This window comes from Mustela lutreola, chromosome 1 (genome assembly GCF_030435805.1).
Source record: "Mustela lutreola isolate mMusLut2 chromosome 1, mMusLut2.pri, whole genome shotgun sequence".
Classification (NCBI taxonomy): domain Eukaryota; kingdom Metazoa; phylum Chordata; class Mammalia; order Carnivora; family Mustelidae; genus Mustela; species Mustela lutreola.
In genome coordinates this window covers 260278785-260304327 of record NC_081290.1, presented here as the reverse complement: position 1 = coordinate 260304327, position 25543 = coordinate 260278785, and the positions used below count along the sequence as shown (strand labels likewise).

The 25543-nt window shown below is 36.2% G+C and overlaps 1 protein-coding gene across 1 annotated transcript; it reads right to left on the bottom strand.

Annotated features, from left to right (window-relative positions):
• Positions 1–68: 68 nt before the first annotated feature.
• EIF3M (eukaryotic translation initiation factor 3 subunit M) lies at positions 69–23198 on the bottom strand. Its single transcript, XM_059139046.1, has 11 exons — positions 23050–23198; positions 20562–20694; positions 19475–19613; positions 19070–19193; positions 18820–18914; positions 7743–7826; positions 6689–6788; positions 5973–6054; positions 1813–1956; positions 732–792; positions 69–264 (listed from the first exon to the last, which is right to left on the bottom strand). The coding sequence occupies exons 1-11, from the start codon at positions 23089–23091 to the stop codon at positions 144–146; spliced, it is 1125 nt and encodes a 374-aa protein (XP_058995029.1). The 5' UTR covers positions 23092–23198; the 3' UTR covers positions 69–143.
• Positions 23199–25543: the final 2345 nt, after the last annotated feature.

The following is a 25543-nucleotide window of genomic DNA, read 5'->3' as shown; positions in this document are numbered from 1 at the left end:
TTTGTATCCTCTGAAACTTGTGACTTTTTACATTTCTTTTAAACTTAAAAAGACATAAATGTCCAGACTGTAGTCAAATTTCAGTTTTACTAGGATTTAGATTTTTTCCAAAAACAACAAAATTTTATATATAGCATAAAAATTCATGTATCAGAAAGACTCAAAAGGCTGTTTTTCACTTTGTTCAAGTTTTGTTTCCAGGCATTTAGTGTGTCATACAGTTGTTGCCACTGCTGTTTTCCAAATGTCCGATGTGTACTATGACTAAAAATTGAAAAATTAAAAACAAAGTTATTCGTCAACTTTTTATCCTTCTGGCATTCTTTTACAATACTACACACTTGTATCTAGTTAAAAACAAGGTTAAATACACATGAAAGACCTAAGCTTCTAATTCTTCTCTTATCATTCTAAATTATTTAAAAAAAGTCTTTATCAAATTGATCCTAAACCTTCTACTTTCCTGAACTACATAAACCAGACACAAAAGTCATTAGTATTCTAGCCAATGCTAAGCCATTAAATGAAATGTGCTGGAAAATAGGACTCTTTCATTAAATAAGCTAATCACATTCAGTCTGAACTTTAATAAAATTATGATAAATAGCAACTATTTAACTACAGTCAATGGATTAAGAACACCACCTTGGTTCTCTAAACATTTAAGTGAAATAATCAGAACAAACTAAACTGTTCTACAAAATGCTGCAAAGTCTTAAAGTGTGTCTTACCTGACAACTACTTTCCTCTGGGTCTGATCAATTTTGCAGTAGACCATTTTAGTTCTTACTGCTGAAAAAAGATATTTTACATGATATGTTATATGGAAAATCCCCAAGAAAAACAGCTGAGATATAAAACTAAACCACAATAAACTTGACAATTTTCAAACATCATTTTATAAAACAGCCCTCTGAATCTAGTCACAAACGCAATAGTGTGATGGAACCAAGAGGAAGGTCACACATTTGTCCTCTGCTTGCTGGGTGAATCTATACTAAATATCACAGTTTTTATTAAGTATTCTAAGTGTTCTCCCCTACAATTCCATATGGGAGAAAACAATTTCCTTTATAGGACAGTTTGAGACTTACAGCATTAAAAAGAAACCATGTCAGTAGTTCTGTACGTTAATCTTGACTGGATAATTCTCCCAACTTTCCAAACTTAGAAGCCCAGGAGAAAAATCTGAGTAACAATTAAATCGTTTTATAATGTAATTGTTGGTAAAGGTCCTGTTTCTAGCCAATGATAAAAAATGGATTATGATTAATATTTACAGATCATTTACTATGTGCCAGGCACTGGGCTAAATAAAGTGCTTTACTTGCATTAATTCAATTAATCCTCCCAACCACATATTAACTCCCTACACTACTGTTTCACAAAGGAAGACCTGGCCCTCAAACCCAGGTCTAATACTAAAATCTCGGCTCTTAACCACTATGGTATACGGTCTAAAGACTTTTACTTTGTATGATTTCAAGGGACAGAATACCAAAAACCCACAGAGCAATTTGTATTTCCACTGAATCTTCATTCTACTAAAAATACACTCTACAAGTCTATACATACATATCTGCTACAAAAGAACCCAGCTTTGTCAGAATACAACTCAACTTCAAAATACAAAATCTTTTTTTGTTTTCTTAAGCAGGCTCCATGCTGAACATGGGGCTTGAACTCATGACCCTGAGATCAGGAGTCGTAAGGTCTGAGTGAGCCAGGGATCCCAAGATATAAAATCTTATATTTCACAAGGTAAAAGAGAGAAATTCTAGGAAAAAAATGAAAACAGTCTAATTGTCTTACCATCAATAACAAATGCTTCAACATCATCGGCTCCAATCTGAAGTTCTTGCTGCATTGTGTCAAAAGAAATTTCTTTATTTTCCACTGCCATTCCCATAAAAGTAAGCAGTCTCATTTTTGCCATATTCTGTTCATGTAATAGACCTGAATAACACAGTGGTAAAGTCTGATGAACATCCAGACTAGTTAAAGATCTGCACAATTACAACTCCTGTGTCAAAAGTCACTGAGCATTTACAGAGTAATTCTGACAAAGCTGCTTATATTTACAAACCATAAACTCACTCTACAGTTAATTATGGAGTATTACAATTATTTTTCTAGATCTACATTTCTTTACAGCTACAGTGCCAAAGGTCACAGGTTTAAAGTTAAGAATGGGCTATAAAATGGTATTTTGCTTAAGTCCTAGAACTTCTGCACATTTCATTTTTTATACTTACACATTATAGGAGATAAAATGTACAAAGTTTATTTCATAAGAATATTTTTAGGGGTGCCTCGGTGGCTCAGTTGTGAAGCATCTGCCTTCAGCTTGGGTCATGATCCCTGGGATGGAGCCCTGCGTAGGGCTCCCTGCTCAGCAGGTAGCCTGCTTCTCGCTCACCCACTCCCCCTGCTCGTGTTCCCTCTCTAGCTGTCTCTCTCTGTCAAATAAATAAATAAAATCTTTTTAAAAATTTCTTATTTAATTATTTAAGCTTATTTTTACTATTTGCTCTCCATTTAAACACAGGATTCCTTATCTTTTTGTTCTGTTAGTATTACTAGTACACACAAAGCCTTAAAATATTTTTATATACATTCAGTTATGAAAACATTCCATTTCCCAGGTCACTCTGGATTTAACAGTTAAGTCAAAAGTGTGTTTATCACTTAGCAATTATAGGCTACACTGATTACTAGATAAAATTAAATAGTACCATAAAGAGTGATACCTGAAGTATAAAACTGCATAAATAATTCCAATTTTGCCTTATAACTTCTAGTGAAGCATGCTGTTAACAATTATTGAGATCACAAACAACTATTAGACCCAAAAGGAAACCTAATAAATTACCCAGTCCTGATGCTTTCATTTTAAAAAATAAGAAAGCTGAAGAGCCAAGAGAGTAAATGACTTAATTAGTCAAAGTGTCAGTACTAGGCCTAAAAAATACATTTGCTTATAAATGACTAGTAATACACACAAATATTTATAAATCCTAAATATCTAATTATTGCCAATTCCTAGTGGAAACTGAATTATAACACAGTATCATATATACTTGACTTGATGCTAACTTATAAAAACAAGTTTCTAAAATTAATCTAAAATTATATATTCCTTTTCTCTAAAATTTTAAATTATGTAAACTGAGCAAATGATTGATCATGTACCCTCTAATAATTAAGAGCCTCAAGTTTCTATTGTTAAAAAAGTTCTAAGCACTCCATAAATAAACTTGAAATTTATAACACATATTAGCAGAAGACAAGGGAAGCCCATTAATACAGGGCATAATCATCTGTTAATTAGCTGTAATTATGATGCAGGCTTTCTATTTGGCACAGATTCAACAAAAACATGATCATCATAACTCAAATGAATGAGGTATCTAAGGTAAGTATTGCTAACTGGGTTTAATGGAAATCTACAAGCATCAAAAAATCAATTAGTGCACATTAACCCTAATTAACAAATGCAAATTAGATGCTGATTAACTTTCTGAAGCAAGAAGGTAGCAACTGTATAACACCAGATTACATGTAGACATGTTAGGGCAATTCAGTTGACACAGGATAATGCTTACTGTTGGCCCAAGTTGTCAGTGTTAATAAAACAAAGTGTTTTGATAAAGTGATGCCACCTGTAGAATCTAGACATTTGTAACCAGACTTTCAATTGTAATAAATGTTAACAATACATGTAAAATCAAATATAAACACATTTAATAAGATGTTTTGCCAAAAGCATCTTTTACAATTTTCTAATAGAAGATAGCTTATTTGCATACATGTTCAAGAAAACTAGAAGGCAAAACAGGGACTGAACTCCCAGTTGGCACCATAAATTAGAAACGTTATGTTTTTCCTATCACAGAGAACTACTAAAGATTTTTCCCAATATTTTTAAATATAAGAAAATTCCCTAACATTGCCAGTTCTCTGGGCATCTCTTTTAGTACGATAAAATGATACTCCCCAAGTTTCTGAGATATAATCGAAATACTATTTTACTGCTACTCTTTGTGTAGTTATAAGCTTACCATAAATTTAAGAATTTATCAGAGAAATGAAGATTATTTCTAGAGTGATTATGTAAAACCATTATCTATCTTACATGTGGAAACCTGCATGTTAGAACTTGTTCTCAAAATCAATACTATTAAGCCAGTGAAGTATGAGTTCAAGACTTGTAGAAAGCTGTGCTTTGTTTCATGAAACTAGAACATTACCTTCAAAGAGGAAGTCACAGTGTTCCGTGTCATATTTCAATTTTAAAGTTATAAAAAAAATCTAATTTTATGGAAACATTTATTCATTACTAATATGTCAAAACCTTAATGCAGTAATAAAAAAATGTGCATCATTGAGCAATTTCTGCATTGTCACTGACCCGTCTTAAAATGCTGCAATATAGAAAACGTAATTTTAATGCATGCAATAGCTTATGAACCAGTGCTCCTTTGAAACAGTCAATTACACATCAATGGGGGAGTGTCAAAGTGTTAATTACTACTCCTTTTTCCTTGGTGCGTAAATAAAGAGGTTGCTGACATTAACATTCCATCACATAGCTTCATGCCACAAAACAAATTAACTGGGACAGAATGTGGTTTTCTGGGTCTAGTGCACCTGGCAAAGCATTCTACACAAACACACTTGCATCTACTTTATCTTGGTATATTTCAAATGCCTTATTATGTTCAGAATAATTTAATCTTCCCCAATTCCAATGGCTGCACAAAATATACATATGATAGGAATTAATGATTGCCAAATTGAGGATAATAAGTATAATCAAAATAGATTATAAATGAGTTCCTTCACCCATATCTCAAACCATGAGACTAACAATTCATTATTAACATGGAAAATATAACAAACCACTAAGATGTTTTGATTATTGCCTAGCAGAAAAACAAAGTACCTCAGTTTCATAGTTGACTTTAGTCTCCAAAAAAACCTGGTGATTTTAGATCAATTTAAATCTGTTCAACTACAGATTTTCTAATTTTTCTCTTTGTAATTTCAGTATGTTAAAAACATGCTGAAGGAAATTAAATACTGAATATATATGGAATTTGCTCAATGAGGATGAGATTAAATTCAGTTTGGCAAATGCAGAGCTCTGATTCTCTAGAAAAAAATTCAAAGATGAAACAAACTGTAGTAAAGAAAGTTTCTCCCATCATGTAATTCGATTTCTAATTCTACCCACAGCTTCACTTAGATTTGCTTAACAATACATATACTTCTAGAATTTGTTAATATCAAGGAGGAAGTGTGTACTAAGAATAAAATATGTTACAGGGGGAAAAAACCCACTTGTTTCAATTATGTAACTATGGCTTCTTTTTTAAACATTACCAAAAATATAAAGAATAAGGGTCTTTTATAAACAATTCTATTTTAAATAATAAAGTAGCTGTAAGTCATCAAATTTTGTCAGCTGTTAAAATAAGTACTTCTAAAAGTCACCACCGTGATCAAGGTAATGGTGATCCTTTAAGTTGCTTTTCTGCTCCATCCTCCATTCCACAATTTAAAAACACATGTATCAGTGGTACTACTTCTATCTGAATCTGCTCCAACACCTGCTTCTTGCTAGAACTTGACCTCAAAGAAGCATGGTCTAGTAGACCTCATAGGAGGGCCCAAAGTCCAACAACCTTCTTATAGAGAGAAAAAAAAAAGGCTTAGGTTTTCTAACTCCTAGTTTCATGCTCTTTCCACCACAAATGCTACCTCCTTCTTGTTTCTGATTTCCAATTCATTCTGAATAATCTTTTAAACTGTTCACTGTTTGTTCTTGTTTTATCATATTTCACTGGTTAGGATAATCTAAACAAAAGGCCAAAGTCCTATTTGCTGGATTTTATAGTACATGAGAGTTCTTGAAGAACATGTTCCCATCTTTCTTTATACCCCCACAAAGAATAAACTCCAAAACTTACCAAGTGAATCAATGAAATCTTTATTATTCTGATAGAACTTGACATATGATGCCAGTTTAGCACTCACAAAAATGGTTAAAAGCTATAGATAGAAAAATAAAGATAAATTATTCAATATAGAATCAAGATTTATACTCAACGTATTTTTAAGACATTAATTCTCAGCAATAAAACTCTCAATGCTTCTTTTAGTGTAGAAATAGCAATCTGTTTGATCAAATTACCATCCAAACCATTTGCTTTCATTAAGACTCATTTAGATGAAGAATCAGTTAATACAGTGAACTCTAAAGTACAGTGAACTCTAAGTAAGCTATCCTGAAAGACGGTGGGAACAGCACAATGCAGATGGAAACTAATCCAAAATGTATTTATACTTATACTTGAGAAGTGTGTTCATGTGTTCTTAAATAACAGATTTATCTTCTAACGGGCTACCTGACACTGCATATAAAAAGAAATTCCTATTACTTATGTCCGTAATAGTCAGGCAAGTATGGAGATGAAGCAAAGGGAAAAAGAACAGGTACATTCAGTGACTGGAAAAAAAGGCTGGTCCTAAATTTCATTCTGTTCTTGATATTAAAAAAAAATCAAGCAAAATGTTAGATCTCTTTCTAGATCTAACAGTCATGTTCATTAATACAAAGAGTTCTGCTTCAATATGTTACATTAAGGAAAAAGAACATTTTTCACATTAAAGATAAAGTACTTACATCATGAATAAGCTCGCCCTCCAAAAATTTGACTGGTTTTAAAGTGAGAAGATGGTCAAAAAGAAATGCATTTGGATCTTTCAATGCTCGTACAATACACCTTTATTAAAAAACAAAAATACAAGCTTAGAGTCCTGAGATTCAGAAACTTTTCACCAACTTTTAGAGATTGCAAAATATATTTAATTCAGTAAAATATCCAAGAGTTAATATACACAGCATAAAAAAAAAGCTACAGAATTGAGATTAAAACAGGCCAAAAAAACAGCTATATCTATTTTAACAAAATATAATAATAAAGTGGTTGTAAGCAAAAACATAGGCGGAGAGAAAGCATGACCAAAATAGTGAAATAGTAAAACAGCAGCAGCACCCTCCCAGGTGCAAGACAGAGTGCTTTCTGTGCATTACCTCACTTAACCTCACACACCCTGACACACTAGTTATCATGCCTCTTATCAGTGATGAAACAGGCGCCAAAAAGAACTTGCCCAGAAAGTACTAATTAAGTGGTGGAGTATTTGAATGCAAACAGTCTTACCTCAGAGTTAAATATCTTTCCCACAAACTACACTTTCTAGCAACATCTAGGTCCCTGTAAAGCCATACCCTATAGACAAGTTATTTCTGTTTCTCAGATTTAAAAACTGATTCCATTATTATTGCTACTAAACAGACCTAGGATTGTTTGAAGCCCTTATTCTCATTAGCAATGGGCTAACTATTAGCATGCTACCAACCTTTCCTCATCTACACACTTTAACATTAAGATAAAATCAACCCGAAATTAGGTTCTACTACTCAGGCTGGGGTCATCACACCCAAACCAGCAATACCTCAAACAGAAAGTATGATGTGGCTATTCCACATACAATCTATGGTTATTCCAATACCAAGCCCTGGATTTTAGTAACTACACTGGAATCATCCGAGAGCACACAGTATCAAATGGCTTGGGATCACTGGGCTGGGAGATGCAAACATAAGTTCTGCTGGAGCTCAACCTCCAAGCTGCAGGTAGCCCCCATCAGAAAGACAACATGTTCAATATTACCTGTGGGCATCAACTCGAGCCTGGGAAGCATTGTCCTCTGTGTAACTTCCTAGCAATTCCACCATGACCTTTGAAGCAGCATCACTAAAAAGAAATGTTGCTTTAGAAATTTCAGAATATCATTACATGTTGATGATACATACAATGGTTACCAAGAGACATGGTCCTGCTCTATGGGAAAAGTCACACAAATTTTCCTTCTAGTAGGAAAGACCAACAACTAAGGAAAAGTAACAGCTAACAAATAAATGGCATGATGGTAGCTAGAAATGAAAAACCAGTAACAGATATGCAAAGAAGAAAGAGAAAGGAATCCAAGTATATCACTAGAAGCCAACAAACTGGGAAAGAAAGCAAGGATCAGAGAAAATCTACAGAAACAATCACAAAGTAACAAATTGGCAATAAATATACATAAATAATTACTCTGACTGCTGAAAAGACTAAACAATCAAAAGAAAGAGGGTGACTGAGTGGATTAAAAAAACAAGACCCAACTATATGCTGCCTACAAAAGACTCATTTCAGACCAGAAAATGCACTTAATGTGCAAAGGGATGTCAAAAGAAGCTTAGATAGGAATACGTATATTGGACAAAATAGACCTAAAAACACAAACTGTAACAAGAGACAAAGAGGAATACTATATAATCATAAATGGGACAATCCAACAAGAGGATTTAACAACTGTAAATATTTATGCACCCAATATGGGAGTACCCAAATATAAAACAGTTAATAACATAAAAAATCAATAGTAGTATAATAATAGTGGGGACTTCAACACTCCACTTACATCAATAGACAGATCAAACAGAAAATTGATAAAGAAACAGTGGCTTTGAATGACACACTAGACCACAAGGATTTAACAGCTATATTCAGAACATTCCAACCTAAAACAGAATAATACATTCTTTTCAAGTACACAAAAAACATTCTCCAGAATAGATCACATATTAGGCCACAAAACAGGTCTCAACAAATTAAAAAAAACAAAAACCAAAAAACAAAACCCAAAGTCATACCATACATTTTTTTTCTGACCACAATGCTATGAAACCAGAAATCAACAATAAGAAAAAGAAATCTAAGAAAAGCTTAGTACATGGAGGTTAAATATCATGCTCCTAAGCAATGACTCGGTCAACCAAGAAATCAAAGAGGAAATCAAAAATTACATGGAAACAAGTGAAAATGAAAACACAACGGTCCAAAATCTATGGGATGCAGCAAAAGTGCAATAAGAGGGAAGTTTATAGCAATACAGACCAACTCTCAAGAAGCAAGAAAATTGCAAATGAACCACCTAACCTTATACCTAAAGGACCTGGAAAAAGAATTTAATATCCAAATCCAGCAAAAGGAAGGAAATAATAAAGATCAGAACTGAAATAAATAATATAAAAACTAAAAAAAGCCAACAGAACAAATTAATGAAACCAGGAGCTCATTCTCTGAAAAAGATCAATAAGATTGATAAATCTTTAGCAAAATACATTAAGAAAAAAAGAGAGGTGTCCAAAATCACTAAGAAGAAAAGTAACAACCAACACCACAGAAATAAACAATTTTAACAGAGTATTATGAAAACCTACATACAGACAAACTGGACAAGTCAGAAGAAATAGGTAAATTCCTAGAAACCTATAACCTACCAAAACTAAAGCAGGAAGAAATATGTAGTTTGAACAGACCAATTACCAGCAATGAACTTGCACCAGTAATTTAGAAACTCTCAAAAAAACAAAAAAACAAAACTCTCCAAGATCAGATGGCTTTGCAGGAAAATTCTACAGAACATTTAAAGAAGAGTTAATACCAATTTTTGTCAAGCTACTCCAAAAAATAGAAAAGGAAAACTTCCAAATTCATTCTGTAAGACCTGATACCAAAACCACATAAAGACGTCACAAAAAAGGAGAACAGGCCAATATCTCTCATGAACATAGATGCAAAAATCCGCAACAAAATATTAGCAAACCAAATCCAACAATACATTAAGAAAATCATATTTCGTGATCAAATGGAATTTATTCCACAGATGCAAGAGTGGTTCAATATTCACAAAGCAATCAGTGTGATATATCACACCAATAACAGAAAGGATAAGGACCATACGATCATTTGAATAGATGAAGAAAAAGCAGATGGCAAAGTACAACATCCATTTTTTTAAAAGTTAATTTCCTATTAATTTTTCTTTTTTAAGATTTTATTTATTTGTCAGAAAGAGAAAGAGTTTGAGCACAAGCAGAGAGAGCAGCAGGCAGAGGGAGATGCAGGCTCCCTGCTGAGCAAGGGGACCAATGGGAGTCTCGATCCCAGGACCCTGGGATTATGACCTGCGCCAAAGGCAGACGCTTAACCAACTGAGCCACCTAGGTGCCCCTATAATATCCATTTGTGATAAAACCCTCTGCAAAGCAGATCTGGAGGGAACATACTTGAACATAAACAAGGCCTTATACAAATAACCCACAGCCAACAAAATACTCAATGGCGAAAAACTGAGAGCTTTTCCCCTGAGGCCAGGAAGAAGATAAGGATGTCCACTCTCACCACTTTTATTCAACACAATACTGAACTCCTAGACACAGCAATTAGACAACGTAAAAAAATAAAAGGCATCCAAACTGGTAAAGAAGCAAAACTTTCATTATTTGCAGATGACAAGATACTATATACAGAAAACCCAAAAGACTCTACCAAAAAACTACTAGAACTGATAATGAAATTAGTAAATTCACAGGATACAAAATTAATGTACAAAAATGTGCTGTATTGCTATACACTAACAGTGATGCAACAGAAAGAGAAATTAAGAAAACAATCTCATTTACAATCACACAAAAAAATGACAAAATGACTAGGAATAAATTTACCCGAAGAGGTGAAAGACCTCTACTCTGAAAATGATAAAACATCGATAAAAGAAATTCAAGATAACACAAAGAAATGAAAAGACATTTACATGCTCATGGGTTGGAAGAACACTGTTAAAATGTCTACACTACCCCAGAAGAATTGACACATTTAATGCAATTCCTATTAAAACACATTTAATGCAATTCCTATCAAAATACTAACAGCATTTTTCACAGAACTAGAACAATTCTAAAATTTGAATGGAACCACACACACACACACACAAAACAGCCAAAGCAATCTTGAAAAAGAAAAAGCCAGAAGTTTCACAATTCCAGATTTCATATTACAAGATGAAGAGATGGTTAAAATAGTATGGTACTTAACAGACACATAGATCAATGGAATAGAAGAGAAAACCCAGAAATAAACCCACAATTACATGGTTGATTAATCTTTGACAAAAGAGAAAAGAATATCCAATGGGTAAAAACAAATGGTGCTAGAAAAACTGGACAGCTACAAGTAAAAGAATGAAACTGGACTTTACACAAAAATAAAATCAAAATGGATTAAAGATCCAAATGTAAGACCTGAAACCATAAAAATCCTAGAAGGGATCACAGGCATTAATTTCTCTGACATCAGATGTAGCAATGTATTTTAAGCTCTGTCTCCCAAAGCAAGGGAAACAAAAGCAAAAATGAACTACTGGAACTACATCATAAATAAAAAGTTTCTGCACAGCAAAGGAAAAAATTAACAAAACTAAAGGCAACCTACAGAGTGGGAGAAGATATTTGCAAATGATATATCTGATAAAGGGTTAGGATCCAAAATATATGAAGAACTAATACAACTCAAACACACAAAGAACAAATAATCCAATTAAAAAATGGGTGATGTCCAACAGACACATGAAAAGATGCTCAATGTTATTCATCATCAGAGAAATGAAAATCAAAATTGCAATGAGATGTTACCTCACACCTGTCAGAATGGCTAATCAAACACAGGAAACAAGTGTTGGCGAAGCCCTGTGCACTGCTGGTGGGAATGCAAACTGGCACAGCCTGTTTGTATTCAAAGGGATACACGTGCTCCTGTGTTTACAGCAGCATTATTTACAACAGCCAAACTGTGGAAGCAGCCCAAGTGCCCATGAATAAATGAATGGATAAAGATAAATATACGTGTGTGTGTATATATATACAAACACAGGAGAATATTATTTAGCCATAAAAAAAAAAAAAAACACTTGGCATTTGCAACATGGATAGAACTAAAGAATACTAAATAAGTCAGTCAGTCACAGAAAGACAAATACCATATGATCTCACTCATATGCAGAATTTAAGAAAGAAAGCAAAGGTGGGGGGTCGGGGGAGACAAACCAAGAAACATTCTCTCAACCCAAGAATAAACTGATGGTTATCAGAGGGAGGTGGGGGGTTGGGATGGGTGAAACAGGGAATGGGGATTAGAGTACTTATTAGGATGAAAAAATAAAGTGATAAAAAAAATCCCACCATAAGTGCGTGCCATGAAAGAAACAAATAGTGATATAAAAGAGTAACACAAGCAGAGACAGGGAGTACACAGGGAAAGCCTCTCTTTAAAGGAATGACATATAAGATGAAAATTTAAAGGATGTAAAATAAAATAATTGGCCATAAAAAGTGTTGGAGGTGAAGGCTGGGTAACTTCTGGGCAAAGGGAAGACCAAGTACAGAGGACTTAGGTGGGAAAAAAGTTTTGTGTTCTAGAAATTATTAGAATAGCATGGCCAAAGTTGAGCCCACGCCATGTATTTAAGTAACTCTACTAAAAATATTCTTCCAATTAAATTATCCTTAAAATTATGCAGATGATCAATTTCAGTTGTAGTAAAAAGCACAAAATGTATTCATTCAATTTGAGGTCTCAGAAAATGTTTATCTTTACCCTTTATTTCTTCCTTTAAACTGAAGAATCATTGGACAGTTATATTATATTCAATTCAACTTGGGCAAAACAGAAGGAAAACATAATCTGATCTTCCACATTAAACAGAACTTTCTGGCAGCTATATTAAGAACTGGCTGTAGTAGGAGCTGTATAATTTATTTTAAAAAATTAAATGGTATTTTAAAAACTTCTACAAACTAAGGTTTATTAAAATACACACATGTAGGGGTGCCTCAGTGGCGCAGTGTCTGACTCTTGGTTTTAGTTCAGGTGGTGATCTTGGGGTCGTAGAATCAAGACCCATGACAGGCTCCATGCTCAATGAGGAGTCAGCCCGAGATTCTCTCTCCCTGTTCCCCCTACTTTTGCTCTAAAATAAATAAATCTTGGGATGCCTGGGTGGCTCAGTCTGTTTAGTGTTTGCCTTCAGGCTCAGGTCATGATCCCAGGGTGCAGGCATCGAGTCCTGCATTGGGCTCTCACTCAGCTCAGCGGGAAACCTGCTTCTCCCTCTGCCTGCTCTGCCTGCTGGTCCCCCTGCTTGTGCTCTCTCTCTGACAAATAAATAAATAAAAGCTTTAAAAATAAAATAAAATAGATCTTTAAAAAAAAATACAAATGTAAATACAGAAGTGGTTAAGTGGTAACCAGCATCTTATATATAGTGACAGAACTCTAAGAATCTGAAGAAATTTTAATGAAAACCTGTTTTACTCATTGTTAATTATCTTGAGATCCTCTACAAACACAGGTGCATTTCATTTTCCAGTTTTAGCAACCACAATATATTTCAACCTAATGTATCTTATAAGCTAGAGACCTGAATTCACAAATACCAGATAAAAAAATTTCATTTAAAGTGCACAGTGTCTGACATACAATCAAGGCTCAAAAAAAATGTTACATGATTTGCACTCATTAACCACCAACATAAGTAAAATAATGAAGGAGGGGACCCATAGATACAAGCATTCTTACTAAAAGGGCAAAGTGCATCTCAGAATTGTAATTCAGAAGCAGGAAAAAAAATTACATTTTACGTGTATTGGGCAAAAACCAATCTTAAAATTTAAATCAGCAACGTGACAGCAACTTGTTTATTTGAATAAAATAGCCATCCTCTTCTACCTTTCTTAGGTTGGGCAGCATTTATTCATCCAGGGCCCATAATGCACCAAATACCCTGGGCATGCACAATAGTTGACAGATTAAGGTTCCTAGCCTTCACTGAATGTACAACCTCACAAACCTCTGAGGCTGTTTTATGCCATGATAAAAGCAGAAGGTGCTGTAGGAGAGAGGCATTTAACCTCACCATGACAGTAGTGCTTTAGGCAGAGAAATGAAGTTGAGTGTAGGTCATCTAGACCAAGGGCAGGCAAACTTTCTGTGAAGAGTCAGCCAGGAAGTACTTTAGGTTTGTAGGCCACAGTGGTCTCTGCTGCAACTACTCTAGTCTTGGCAAAAGTAGCCATAGACAATACATAAAAGAGTTAAGTATGACTGTTTCAATAGAATTTTATGGACACTGAAATTTGAATTTTATATATTGTTCATATGTCATGCTCCCTTTGATTTTCTTTCTTAACCATTTAAAACAGTGAAAACCACTTTTAGCTCGAGGACCATACAAAAAGGTGCCAGCCCCTGGTCTAGACTGGGAAAGAGCAGGGTGCTCTTACAGCGGACACAAGTTCACGACATCCTGGATGTGATAACCAAGAGGAAAGGTTTGTGTGCTGGGAGGAAACAGAGGGAGGGACTATCCATTAAACAAAGCAGTTTTTGTAGTTCATCAACATATCACACAAAAATGGCATGATTATTATCACATTCTCCAAGCCCAAGCTACCTCAGTAGGTAACCTGGGAGTCTGTGTCAGGTCTTACATGCTATGAATTTTGCATTATATCCTCAAGAAAAATTTGCTGAAACTTGTATTTCACAAAATCATTATGATTGCAGAGTGGAGAAAAATTGATTACACTTCAAGATGTCTCACTTAGGAACAAAGAGACTGAGAGAGAGAAAATGACCAATTCATTTTGGTCACACTGAGTTTAAGGCAGCTATGTGCCATACCTGAGTGGAAACATGCAGAAAAAGGTAGAAAGCGGCTGAACACAAAGCTCCAATGCACAGAAGAGAAGCCTGTGTTCAAGACATGGATGTAAGGGTGCCTGGGTGGCTCAGTTATTCGGCTGCCTTTGGCTTAGGTCATGATCCCGGGGTCCTGGGATGGAGCCCTGCATCAGGCTCTCTGCTCAGTGGGGAGCCTGCTTCTCCCTCTGCCTGTTGCTCTATCTGCTTGTGTGCGTGCGTGTGTTCTGTGTCAAATAAATAAAACTTAAAAAAAAAAAAAAAAAAAAAAAGACATGGATGTCCATTCAGTAGATGACAAAAGCCATGGGAATAGATGAGATGACCCCAGACGGAGAGTGAAAAAAGGGTCCTAGGACAAAATCTTGAGTAATAGTAGTATTTAACGGAACAGAGAGAATAATTTACAAAGGTTGTCTGAGAACGAACTGCCACAGAGATTGGAGAAAAACAAGGAAAGGTATCATTTAAGTCAAAAGAAGTTTCTATAGTCACACGGTGCTAAGAGGTGGAGGAAAACAGGAACTGTGGAGTGATCACAGGATTGCACCTATTCTTAAAAATGAAGGAACCAACACTTGAATACTGGAAACTAATTCTGTAACATCAGAAATGGGGGGAAAAAAAAAACCAGGGATCTTATACCTTCAAGGTGTTTTAACATTTTTTAATCTCTAGTTAGAGATTAATCATTAACTAGAGTTAATCACTCTAGTTCCATAAACTACCACTTCATGTGCTTTTGTATATCTCTGCTTTTGTAGCCACTGCTTTTGCAACATATTTCATAAACAGTCATTCATTTAACAAATATGGAGTGCCTACCACATGTCAGACACTGTTTGAGTAATAAAGTCCCTGCCCTCATGAACTTACATTCTAATGGGGACAGATAATAAACATTAAAATATATTAAGTCTGTTAGTAAGAAGTCCAAGGAAGAAATGATGAAATAGGGATGAGAGAAACAAAACCAATGCAAGGGTGTGGGGAGATATTGTTATATACACAGCTGGGCAGAGAAGTACTTTCTGATGAAATAACAAGAGAATAGATCTGAAGAAGCCGAAGGGTGCCATATGGCTACCTGGGAGAAGTGTGTTCCACGCAGAAGGGCCAGTACTAAGATTCTAAAGCTTGTTTGCCTCCCGAAGAAGCCACTGGAGGGTTCTGAATAGAAGGAAAACATAGCCTGATCTTCCATGTTAAACAGAATTTTCTGGCAGCTATATTAAGAACTGGCTGTCCCAAACACGGACCATTTAAGAGGCTACTTCAAAAATCTAAATAAGAAATAATGGTAGCTTAGACCACAAGGTAGCATCCGAAGTAGTGAGAAACTTGACTGACTTTAGATTTATCAGAGCTGACAGGATTTGATATTGGATTAGATATGAAGTGTAAGACAAAAACAGGAACCACAAAGGAACCCCAATTTTGGGTTTTGAGTAACTAGAAGCAAAGAAATGGCATTTCCTGAGTTGGAGAAGGTAAAAAAAAACAAAACCCCAGATTTAGAAAGAAAAAAGGTTTTTTGCAGTTGTTGTAGGCAATGTCTTTTGAGTAAACAGAGATGTTCAACAGGAATAGCTAGGTATTTGTAGAGTTCAGAAGAGAAATACAGGAGATAAACACGTGAAAACCACTAGCATGTAAATAGTACTTAAAGCCATGTGACTGAATGACAGCACTCAGGCAGCAGTGGCTCTCAACCAGGTGCCCTCCAGAGCATTTTTAAGTGCATAGGAGCTGCTGCAGCTGTTTGAATGACTGGGAAGCACCACTGACATTTTAGTAGGTGAGGACAGGGATGTGAAGTATCTTGTACTGAACTTTAACAACTTAGCGATACAAAAAACGATCTGCATTTGGTACTCAGCCTCACCCAAAATCATAGCAAAAAAAAAAAAAATACAAACACCGTGCATACGGAATAAATGTAACTGAGCAGAAGTCATCCCAGGAATAAGTTATCCTAATGTTGAGAGAAGGAACCCACAAATAAGCTGTGAATAAAGAGAAGAACTGATGAGCACCAGGGTGGTGCTCAGTTAAGCGTCTGATTCTTGATTTCAGCTCAGGTCATGATCACCAGTCTTAAGATGGAGCCTGGCATGAGGTTCCGCACTCAGCAGAGTCTGCTTGAAGATTCGCTCCCTCTGCCCACCCCCCACTGTGATTCATGCATGCTCTTGCTCTCTCAAATAAACCTTTAGGGGGGGGGGGGAGAGAGAGGAGCCCCTTGTAGATAAATGTAGAATCACTATGTTGTACACCTGAAATTAATGTACTGTATGTCAACTACACTTCAATGACAGGGAGGGATGGAGGCCCCAAAAACCAACCGAAGAATGTGTTTCAAGAAGGAAAAAGTGATCATCTGTACCAAATACTTCAGGTGTTTTCTAGTATGTTAACATTAGGACATGTCTAGTAGAGCTTAAATGGGTACTGATATTCTATTTCAATTTCTCTGAAAATTAGATTTGGAACTCCTTAGAATAAGTCACTTCCCTTCTACATACTAGACCACTAAACAGCAATTACAGAGAGCATCCAGTAAGTACTCCTCATCTCTGATAAGCACTAGACATTCAGACGGAAACCATAACACTCATCATTTTAAATTGCTCTATCAGAAAAAAGACGAATTTTTTAAAGGTGAGCTTGAAAAATGAAAAGGATTGTAAGAATATCTTTTACTGAGTGCTGTCCCAATAATGAAACCACTGTTAAAAAGTAGATGAATAGGGGCGCCTGGGTGGCTCAGTGGGTTAAGCCTATGCCTTCGGCTCAGGTCATGATCCCAGGGTCCTGGGACCGAGCCCTGCATCGGGCTCTCTGCTCAGCGAAGAGCCTGCTTCCTCCTCTCTCTGCCTGCCTCTCTGCCTACTTGTGATCTCTGTCAAGTGAATAAATAAAATCTTAAAAAAAAAAAAAAAAAGTAGATGAACATTATTTTTTCAGCAGCCCTATGAGAGAAGTATTACTATTATTTCCACTCTGAAACTGAAAACAGTTACAGAGATGGTTAAGTTATTTCGTCATACAACAAGCAGGAGAGCCAAGACTTGAAATCCAGTAGTCTAGATGCACAGCCTGCCCTTCTGAAGTATGAATGAAAATAAGGATTCTTTCTCTAACAGCTTTTAATGCTCTCTCCATTTGAAATGGTCTTTGTTATAAACTATTTACTCTTAACACTTTACTGACTACTGGCTAGAATGCTGTCATAAGTCTGCTGATTTATAATAGGTGGTAGCCACTGATCAGAATGAAATAGGCTATTAGTGCATATGCCTTACTTCTCTTTTCTGATAAAACGTTCCAATTTTAATAACAAAAATTTTCTCTTACATTGTTAAATGTAAATAGTTGCAAAAAGTTTACATTACTTACTAGAAACATATTAACCTTGTTGACCCTAATACATTAAATACCCAGTACTATAAGCCAGTATAAAAATTGTGCAACAATAAAACTAAAGGAAGACTGTTTACCTTTTCTTTTTTTAAAAGTATTGAACCATTATGTGAAAAGAAAAATTGAAAAGCTAGGTCAAAAAGGTAAGATTATCATTTAACACAAGTTCTGAAAACTGAGCCAAACCTACCATTTGGTAAAAGCATCCTAAAATTGGGTATACAGAATAAGTACTTTAGGTTTGCTAGAAGTTTGCTAGGGTGAATTACAAACCTTAGAAACCCAAGACCTTGCAGAAGCTCAATAGGTATTCATTTAGTAAAGTCTATTGCAAAATTTGATCTTGGGGGCACTGTTTATATAAAAGGCTGATTGTGGAAACTTTGACTAATAGTCCCTCACTATCACCAAACAAAAGTGGTAGCACTATCTCATACTAAGACATCAAAGCATCATTAAATAACTTAATCTAAAGTTACATAGAGCTTTCAGATGAACAGTTGTACCATTTTTTGAACAAAAGCAAGTCTTGCTTTTAAAAACATTTAAAGATGGGGAAAACTATTTTAAACTTTGTAGTAATGTTTAACTTAGTAGGTGAAATTTACAGAAATACATTTACAGCAGCTCTGTGAAGAACAAAACAGAGCAAAATCACTTAGCTCACTTGTTTTTAAAAACAGCCTCAACTACTTATATTGTCTGTGAAGTTTTAAGTTAGTACGTTAATTCTGAATACCTTTTCTTACAATCCACAAGTGCCTCATAAAGGAGCCTTAAAAGGGTGTGTTTTTTTTCAGTGGTGAGGTTCCAATCAGAAATCCATTTTCTAACCTACAGGATTGACAAAAGGAGGGAATTTAGTGGCATAGCTGAACATAGTTTCATCATTTAAAAGGTAACATTTAGAACATATATATTTGCTATTTTAATTATAATACAGTCTGCACTTTTTATAAGCAGAACAAGTATTCCACACAGTAACTCACTTGATCCAGCTCAGTTGGAATATACTGGATGGCCCCACAAGATGCTGCCACTTTAATGAGGCTGCAATATACTGTATATCTTACAGGAGTATTCTTATCCATCCCATGGAAAAGGTTGCTTAGCCTGGTTAACAAAAAAAATAATAAAAGTATTTCAGATGCGTAACTATGATGATTAAGTTGAGATTATCTGCTCTCACAACAAACCAGAGACACCATTAATAACTTCACATTACAAGGAGGCAAATGGAGTGCAGAAAGGTTAAATGACCTATCCAAGGTAACACAACCAGTCAGAGCCACAGGTGACAGTCAAGTTCTGTAATTCTTGCTTTTAACCATTAAATGACAGCGACATAAAAAGAGCTTCTTGAAAAACCGAGCCTCTTTCAGTTCTTAACTTACAACTGCAGTCTCAGAGATGGGCGTTCACCTTCCCGAAATTTGACCAGCTTTTCACACAGGCTTTCAATCAGAGCTTCTTGCTTGTCCGGTTCCAGGATCAATAGGAGAGATACCACGCTGTTCATCACACTTTCAACATCTACACATGTATGGATAACACAAGAGTGATACTATCATACTTAATGTGTCTAACTAAATATATATTTCCAGTGCTTTAATACATCAAAGACCATTAAAGTTAAGATACTTTAGGAAGATGTAATCTATCTACTACAAAACAGTTTTACCAGAGGAAACTTCCTTCAATGGTAGGCATTAGGCTAAAAATATATTATACATGAATTCAATGAAACTAATTCTGTTATACAGCTAACATCCAGAAAACACTGTACATTTTATTAAAGAAAAAGGAAATTATTATCTAAGATTTGGTTTCCAACCTGTAAAACAGAAGACTGATATACATGTCTATATATATGGTTACAATTTTTACTGGCAAGATATTCAGTTGTCTGGAAGTTACTCCTTTGGTCAAGCTAAAATGCTTTCCCAAGTGAAGAAAACATTTATATATAAATAGGAAATTACTAAGAAATGAAAGTGTTCAACTTCCTGGCTGGGCCATTGCTTTCTGACTGTAAGTTATTAACTACAAACCAAATTTAATCTCAAACCTTAACTAAGGACCCCCAATTTTCAAAATTTCCCATTTTATGTCAATAAATAGGGCATCAGCCAAATAATTAACTGTCTTTTAGATTACTGGAAATTATATCCCATTTGGTATTAATGTAAAACTATGAAAAGGAAAGAAGAGCTTCACTTTTCTTCAGTTCATTCTGAAATTACCAGTATTGAGTGTATGCACTTAACACTCAAAAAACATTAGCTCTTAAAAAAGATGTTTTCTCAAAATAGGCTTACTTCACAGGTATAACAGATTAGAATAAGCTGAAAGTATGTGCAAAGATTAAGATTAAAAGACAACAGGGCTTAACAAGTCCAAGACAAATATACTTTACAGGAAAATTTCAAAGTAGATCCTTTCTGATTAATAAGAAACATTACAAAAAAATTAAAAACAAACCTTTATCATCTTCCTTCAGACACACATCACAGGCCTCAATAATTTGAGCTAAATCTACATGAAGTCCACCTTCTGAGTTCTCTTCTGAAATTTCAGCTCCTTTAGATTTCAGATAAGCTCGAAGCTCAGCAGCCTGTTGAATCAAATAAGATTGCTATACACTTCTAAAACTGACAATGCCAAAATTCAAGATACCAAACCATTCTTTTTTTTTGGAAAAATAAGAAGTAAATACTATACTTAATGACTTCAAATTACTATGCTGAAGTGCCTCTCTCCTTCCTCAGTCCCCCTCACATACTACAGGAGCCACAGGTTTTCCTCTACAAAACCAAGTGGCTACACAAACCCAGTATGACCCAAGTGGATCACCTTCAGAATTTCTCTCCTACCACCTACTGCCGCTGAACTTCCAGTACACACAAAAACTTCTAATATATATCTAAAGTGCTTATGAGGGGGTTGCGTGTGGAGGAGAATTAATCTGACCTGGTAAATTCAACCTGTTTTAAAGAAATGAAATTTTATTATTCTCAACTATACATAATATAGCCAATTTAAAAAGTTAGAGACATTTGCCGTTCACGAAGGTAATCATTTGTTAATAAAATGTTTGAGAACCTATATGAGACAAGCATTCTGGGAAATGCAAAGATAAAAAATGATGCCTTTGACTGTGTTGAATATAATACTTTTCAAATTGGATCTACTTTATAACTATTTTTTTTAGAATGCAAACTACAAATCTGAATCAGAATGCACCCTGGGACCTGTAACTACAATGTCACATCCAGGTATTCAGACATTTTATACTCTAAAACATATATATATAATATTCAGGAAGGCACCCTTTTGAGGGGTTGGTATTTATGGCAGCCAAACATCAATGCAGATGGTATTTACGATAATAAAATGAAAACTTAAGCGGGGAGATGAAAGGATACCATTAGTAAATGCACAGGTATCACATTTTCTAGACCCACAAACATGTTTGGCTACCCACAACAGATATGTTAAATTTGTATATCTGATGGCCCTATCCTTTCAGATAACACAGTAACTTCACCTATGAGTTGGTATTATAAACTAGATTTCGTGAAACCACCATCACCATATCAAAGAGCATTTTATTGTTTTTATCTGTCATCCTCACTGGCTGCAAGTAGTTGTAGAGTAGGACAAGTAAAGGAAAAGAAAAAATTCTGAACTCCCATTTCCTAGTCTACTCAAACACAGAATCTGACCAAAGTTGAAATTCTGAGGCAATCACGTATCTACCTGAAAGGAATGGCTGATATCAAACTGATGTATTACAAAAGTAGCATAACCTAACTAGAAATGAAACTAACTTATCTTTAAAACTAAAATAAGACCATCAACAAGAACTACCTCCATCTACAAATTCTTTCCTATGTTAAAATCAAATACTTTTTTGGGGTAATCCAATAGTCAATTTGTTAGTAACATGATTTCATTAATAATCATATATGCTCCCCCCCCATTTTCCTTTCCAATGTGCTCAACTCCTTCCCTAGCCTTATCTTCTCCCCTAGGGCCCCCCATCGCCTTCCTTTCGTTTCCCCTTCTTAGTACTTCAGGACTGAGGATCTGCACTTCTACCATGGGGAGTAAAAATCAACACCTGTAATTCTAAGAGTCACCTTAGAATAGCAATGGTGTTTTCAACTCTATAGAAACCAAATTTCCATGTTAGTGGGGTAGCAAAAAATATAAAACACCTTCACAGAATATAGTTTTCAGTTCTACAAAATAAACTTAGAGAAAATAATTTCGGGTTTAACTCCCATCAACTTTTTAAACTTTTGTTATGGGAAAAATTAGAAGTATCCGCCATGCATACCAAAGACTAAGCCCGAAATAAAAAATTTAAAAATTATTACGATGGTTCACCACACGTATGCCTCAAAGCATGAGGGTGAAACTGACGTTCTACTTTCAGACTGCAGAACTCTCACTCTCGTACAAGTAAAAATATGAAGTATGGACTCCGTTTAAAATAGGGTCACCTTTGCCTCTGTGATCATAAAATAAAACCAGCTCTACTATAAAATAATTTTTTCCTAGACTGCCGACGCCGTCTAAAGACTCGCCACCTCCCACTCCGGATGTGGCTGCGTCTGGGAGACGGAAGCAGGCACCATTCCCAGTCAAAAAGTAGTGTCGTCAGAAGTGACACAGACTGGAAGAGTCCCGACGCCAACCAGGAAGCTGGCCTTAAAACCTCAGTCCACGCGTCGGAAACAACGGTCGGCGGGCTACCCTAACTCCAAGCCAGAAATTAGCGCCGCGCCTCGTCTCACGGCCGGCCTCCCTCCCTACTGTCTTGTGTGGGAAGTGAGCGGCGGCTCTGAGCCCCGGAGCGGGCTCCGCGGGGCGGCGTGCCGCCCGTCTGGCCCTGGCTCAACCCTTCATACCCCTGAGTCTCCCCCAACCCCGTCCTGGAGGCACTCGCTGCCTGGGAGCACACCTGATCTTCCTCACTGATGTCGATGAACGCCGGGACGCTCATGTTGCAGGCCCGGGTACAGCAGTCGCCCCGCTCACAAAACCACGCCAACCGGAAAGAGAGCTGTAGTCCGCGGGGTGGCCTCACAACCGCTTCCGGGTTACCCTGCGGGGCGGGGCCACCGAGATAGGCAGGGCCCGAGAGCCAATCCCACCGCGTACTGGACAGGGAGCGCGCGCACTTGGGCGGGTCTCTCGGACGCGCTCAGCCGGGAGACGGCCCTGGTATCGCAATTTGCTTCTAGCCTTTAGCATGGTGTCACGTATTTATCCTTCGCGTGAGTTCACGCCTTACTTCACCTCCTTAATGATATCTTAAGCTAGTTCGGCCAACGAAAGCTGTGCTCAAATAGTTGTTCTTTTGCAGCCACAGCCCCTCTGCCAGCCTGCTCTCGGGCTGCACCGCACGGCACCTCTGTTGTTGCTCACCCCAGCCACAGAGCCTTGGAACTTGGCAGTGCGAAGTTATTTGCTGGGCCTGACAATTTTTTTCGGGTTAAAAATTTATCCCACTTTTCAGCGTTTATTGAGGGACCTGCTGGCAGGCAGTGTTCTCTGCGCGGGGGATAACTTAGTTTGCAAAAAGAAGCTCCCGCTTGCGGCTTACGTTCCAGGGGGTGCGCAGGACACAAGCATCTCGAAGTAATTAAGAAAGGCAGTCCTGGATGGCGTTTGACAGCTTGGCCTCCAGAGTAGAACTCCTAGGGATGGAATCCCGGCTGTACCATTTGATGGAGTGTGATTTGGGGAAACTGCTTAACATCCGTGTATCAGCTTCTTGGAAAAATAAGAATAATAAAGTGCTTACCTCGGTGCCGTTATGAGGATTAAGTAAAATATATACAACGCTTAAAACACGGTGAGCACTGAATGTACTAGCTATTACTAAAGAATTCCTGTATGTCACCTGTTAACTAGCACTACGAAAAAGGTAAAAGCAGAACCGGGAGGAGGAAGGAAAAAAAGAAAATGAGAGAAAGGGTGGTTTGTGTATAAGTTTGTGTTCATGCCTTTTTAGGTACAGTGATGGAAGGAAACTGTTCAATTTATATTACGAACTGAAGAAAATAGGTAAAGTATGAAGTAAGAAACCCCCAATAAAGTATTTAATTCATAAGAACAGCAAGGTAGGGACAAGCAGGCCTATCGGCTGGATATAAGTAAGAGAAGAGGAAAGAACAAATGAAAATAGCCATAGCCAGCCAGATCATGGTCTCCTAGGCCATAACAAGAATTTTGGCTTTGACTTTTAATGAATTGGCAAGGCTCTGACATGTTTTGAGCAGAAGAGTGAGGAGATCAAACTTTACTGTGCAAAGGATCACTCTGGCAGGTATATTGCAATTTGAGGTAGGTTGGGCTGGGGTAAAAGGAGTGACACCAGTTAGGAAGTTATTAGAGAAGATGGAATTAGAGAAGACGGTAGAGTGGTGGTGAGAAACTGAATTCTAGATGTTTTAGTGGTAAAGCTGTTAAGATTTAATGACATCAGATGTGGGGTGTGAGAGAAAGAGAAAGTCAAGGTGACTCCAAAGTTTTGTCCTGAACTCAAGCCAATGCCTTCTAATATTCTGAGGCAAACTTATGGCAATTACAAGCTTGCCTCTTACTTAAAAATGCACAAAAACACAACAAGAAGGCCATGGTACACACCTGAGGTAGTTATTTTTTAGGAAACAAGAGAAAATTAAATTTTTTTAAATGATGGGAGAATCATTTACTGCACCCAATTTTACTGCAAATTAAAAACATGAGATACCACTACACACTTACTATAATAGCTAATTAAAAGAAAAAACTGACAATACCAAGTGCTGTAAGCATGTGGAACAACTAGAATTCTAATAAATTGCTGGTAGGAAGGCAGAATGGTAATAGTAATGGTAATAGTAATCTAGACAGACAAACAGATGAAAGGAAAATAAACAGACTCACAATGGTCAACTGACTTTTGTCCAAGATGCAAAGGCAATTTAGTCTTTTAAACAAACAGTGCTGGAATAATTGTCCTTGGCAACTACTACTCTATTTTCTGTCTCTGTGAATTTGTCTATTTTGGACATTTCATATAAATGGAATCCTACAATATATAGCCTTCTGTGTCTGGCTTCTTTTAGCATAATGCTTTCAAAGTTGTAGTGTGTATCAGTCATTCATTCCTTTTTATTGCTTAATAGGATTTCATTGTTATGAATATATCACATTTTATTTATCCGTTCATCAGGGGATGCATATTTAGGTTGTTCCCATTTTGTTGGCTATTATGAATAATGCTTCTGTGAACAATCATGCACAAGAGTCTGTGTGGACACAGGTTTATATCTCTCTTGGGCAAATACCTAGGAGTGGAATGTTGGGTTGTATGGTAATTATGTTTAGCTTTTTGAGGAACTAGTTTCCAAAAGACAGCAGCTTTATATGTAATAGCCAAAAATGGGAAACAACCTAAATGTTCC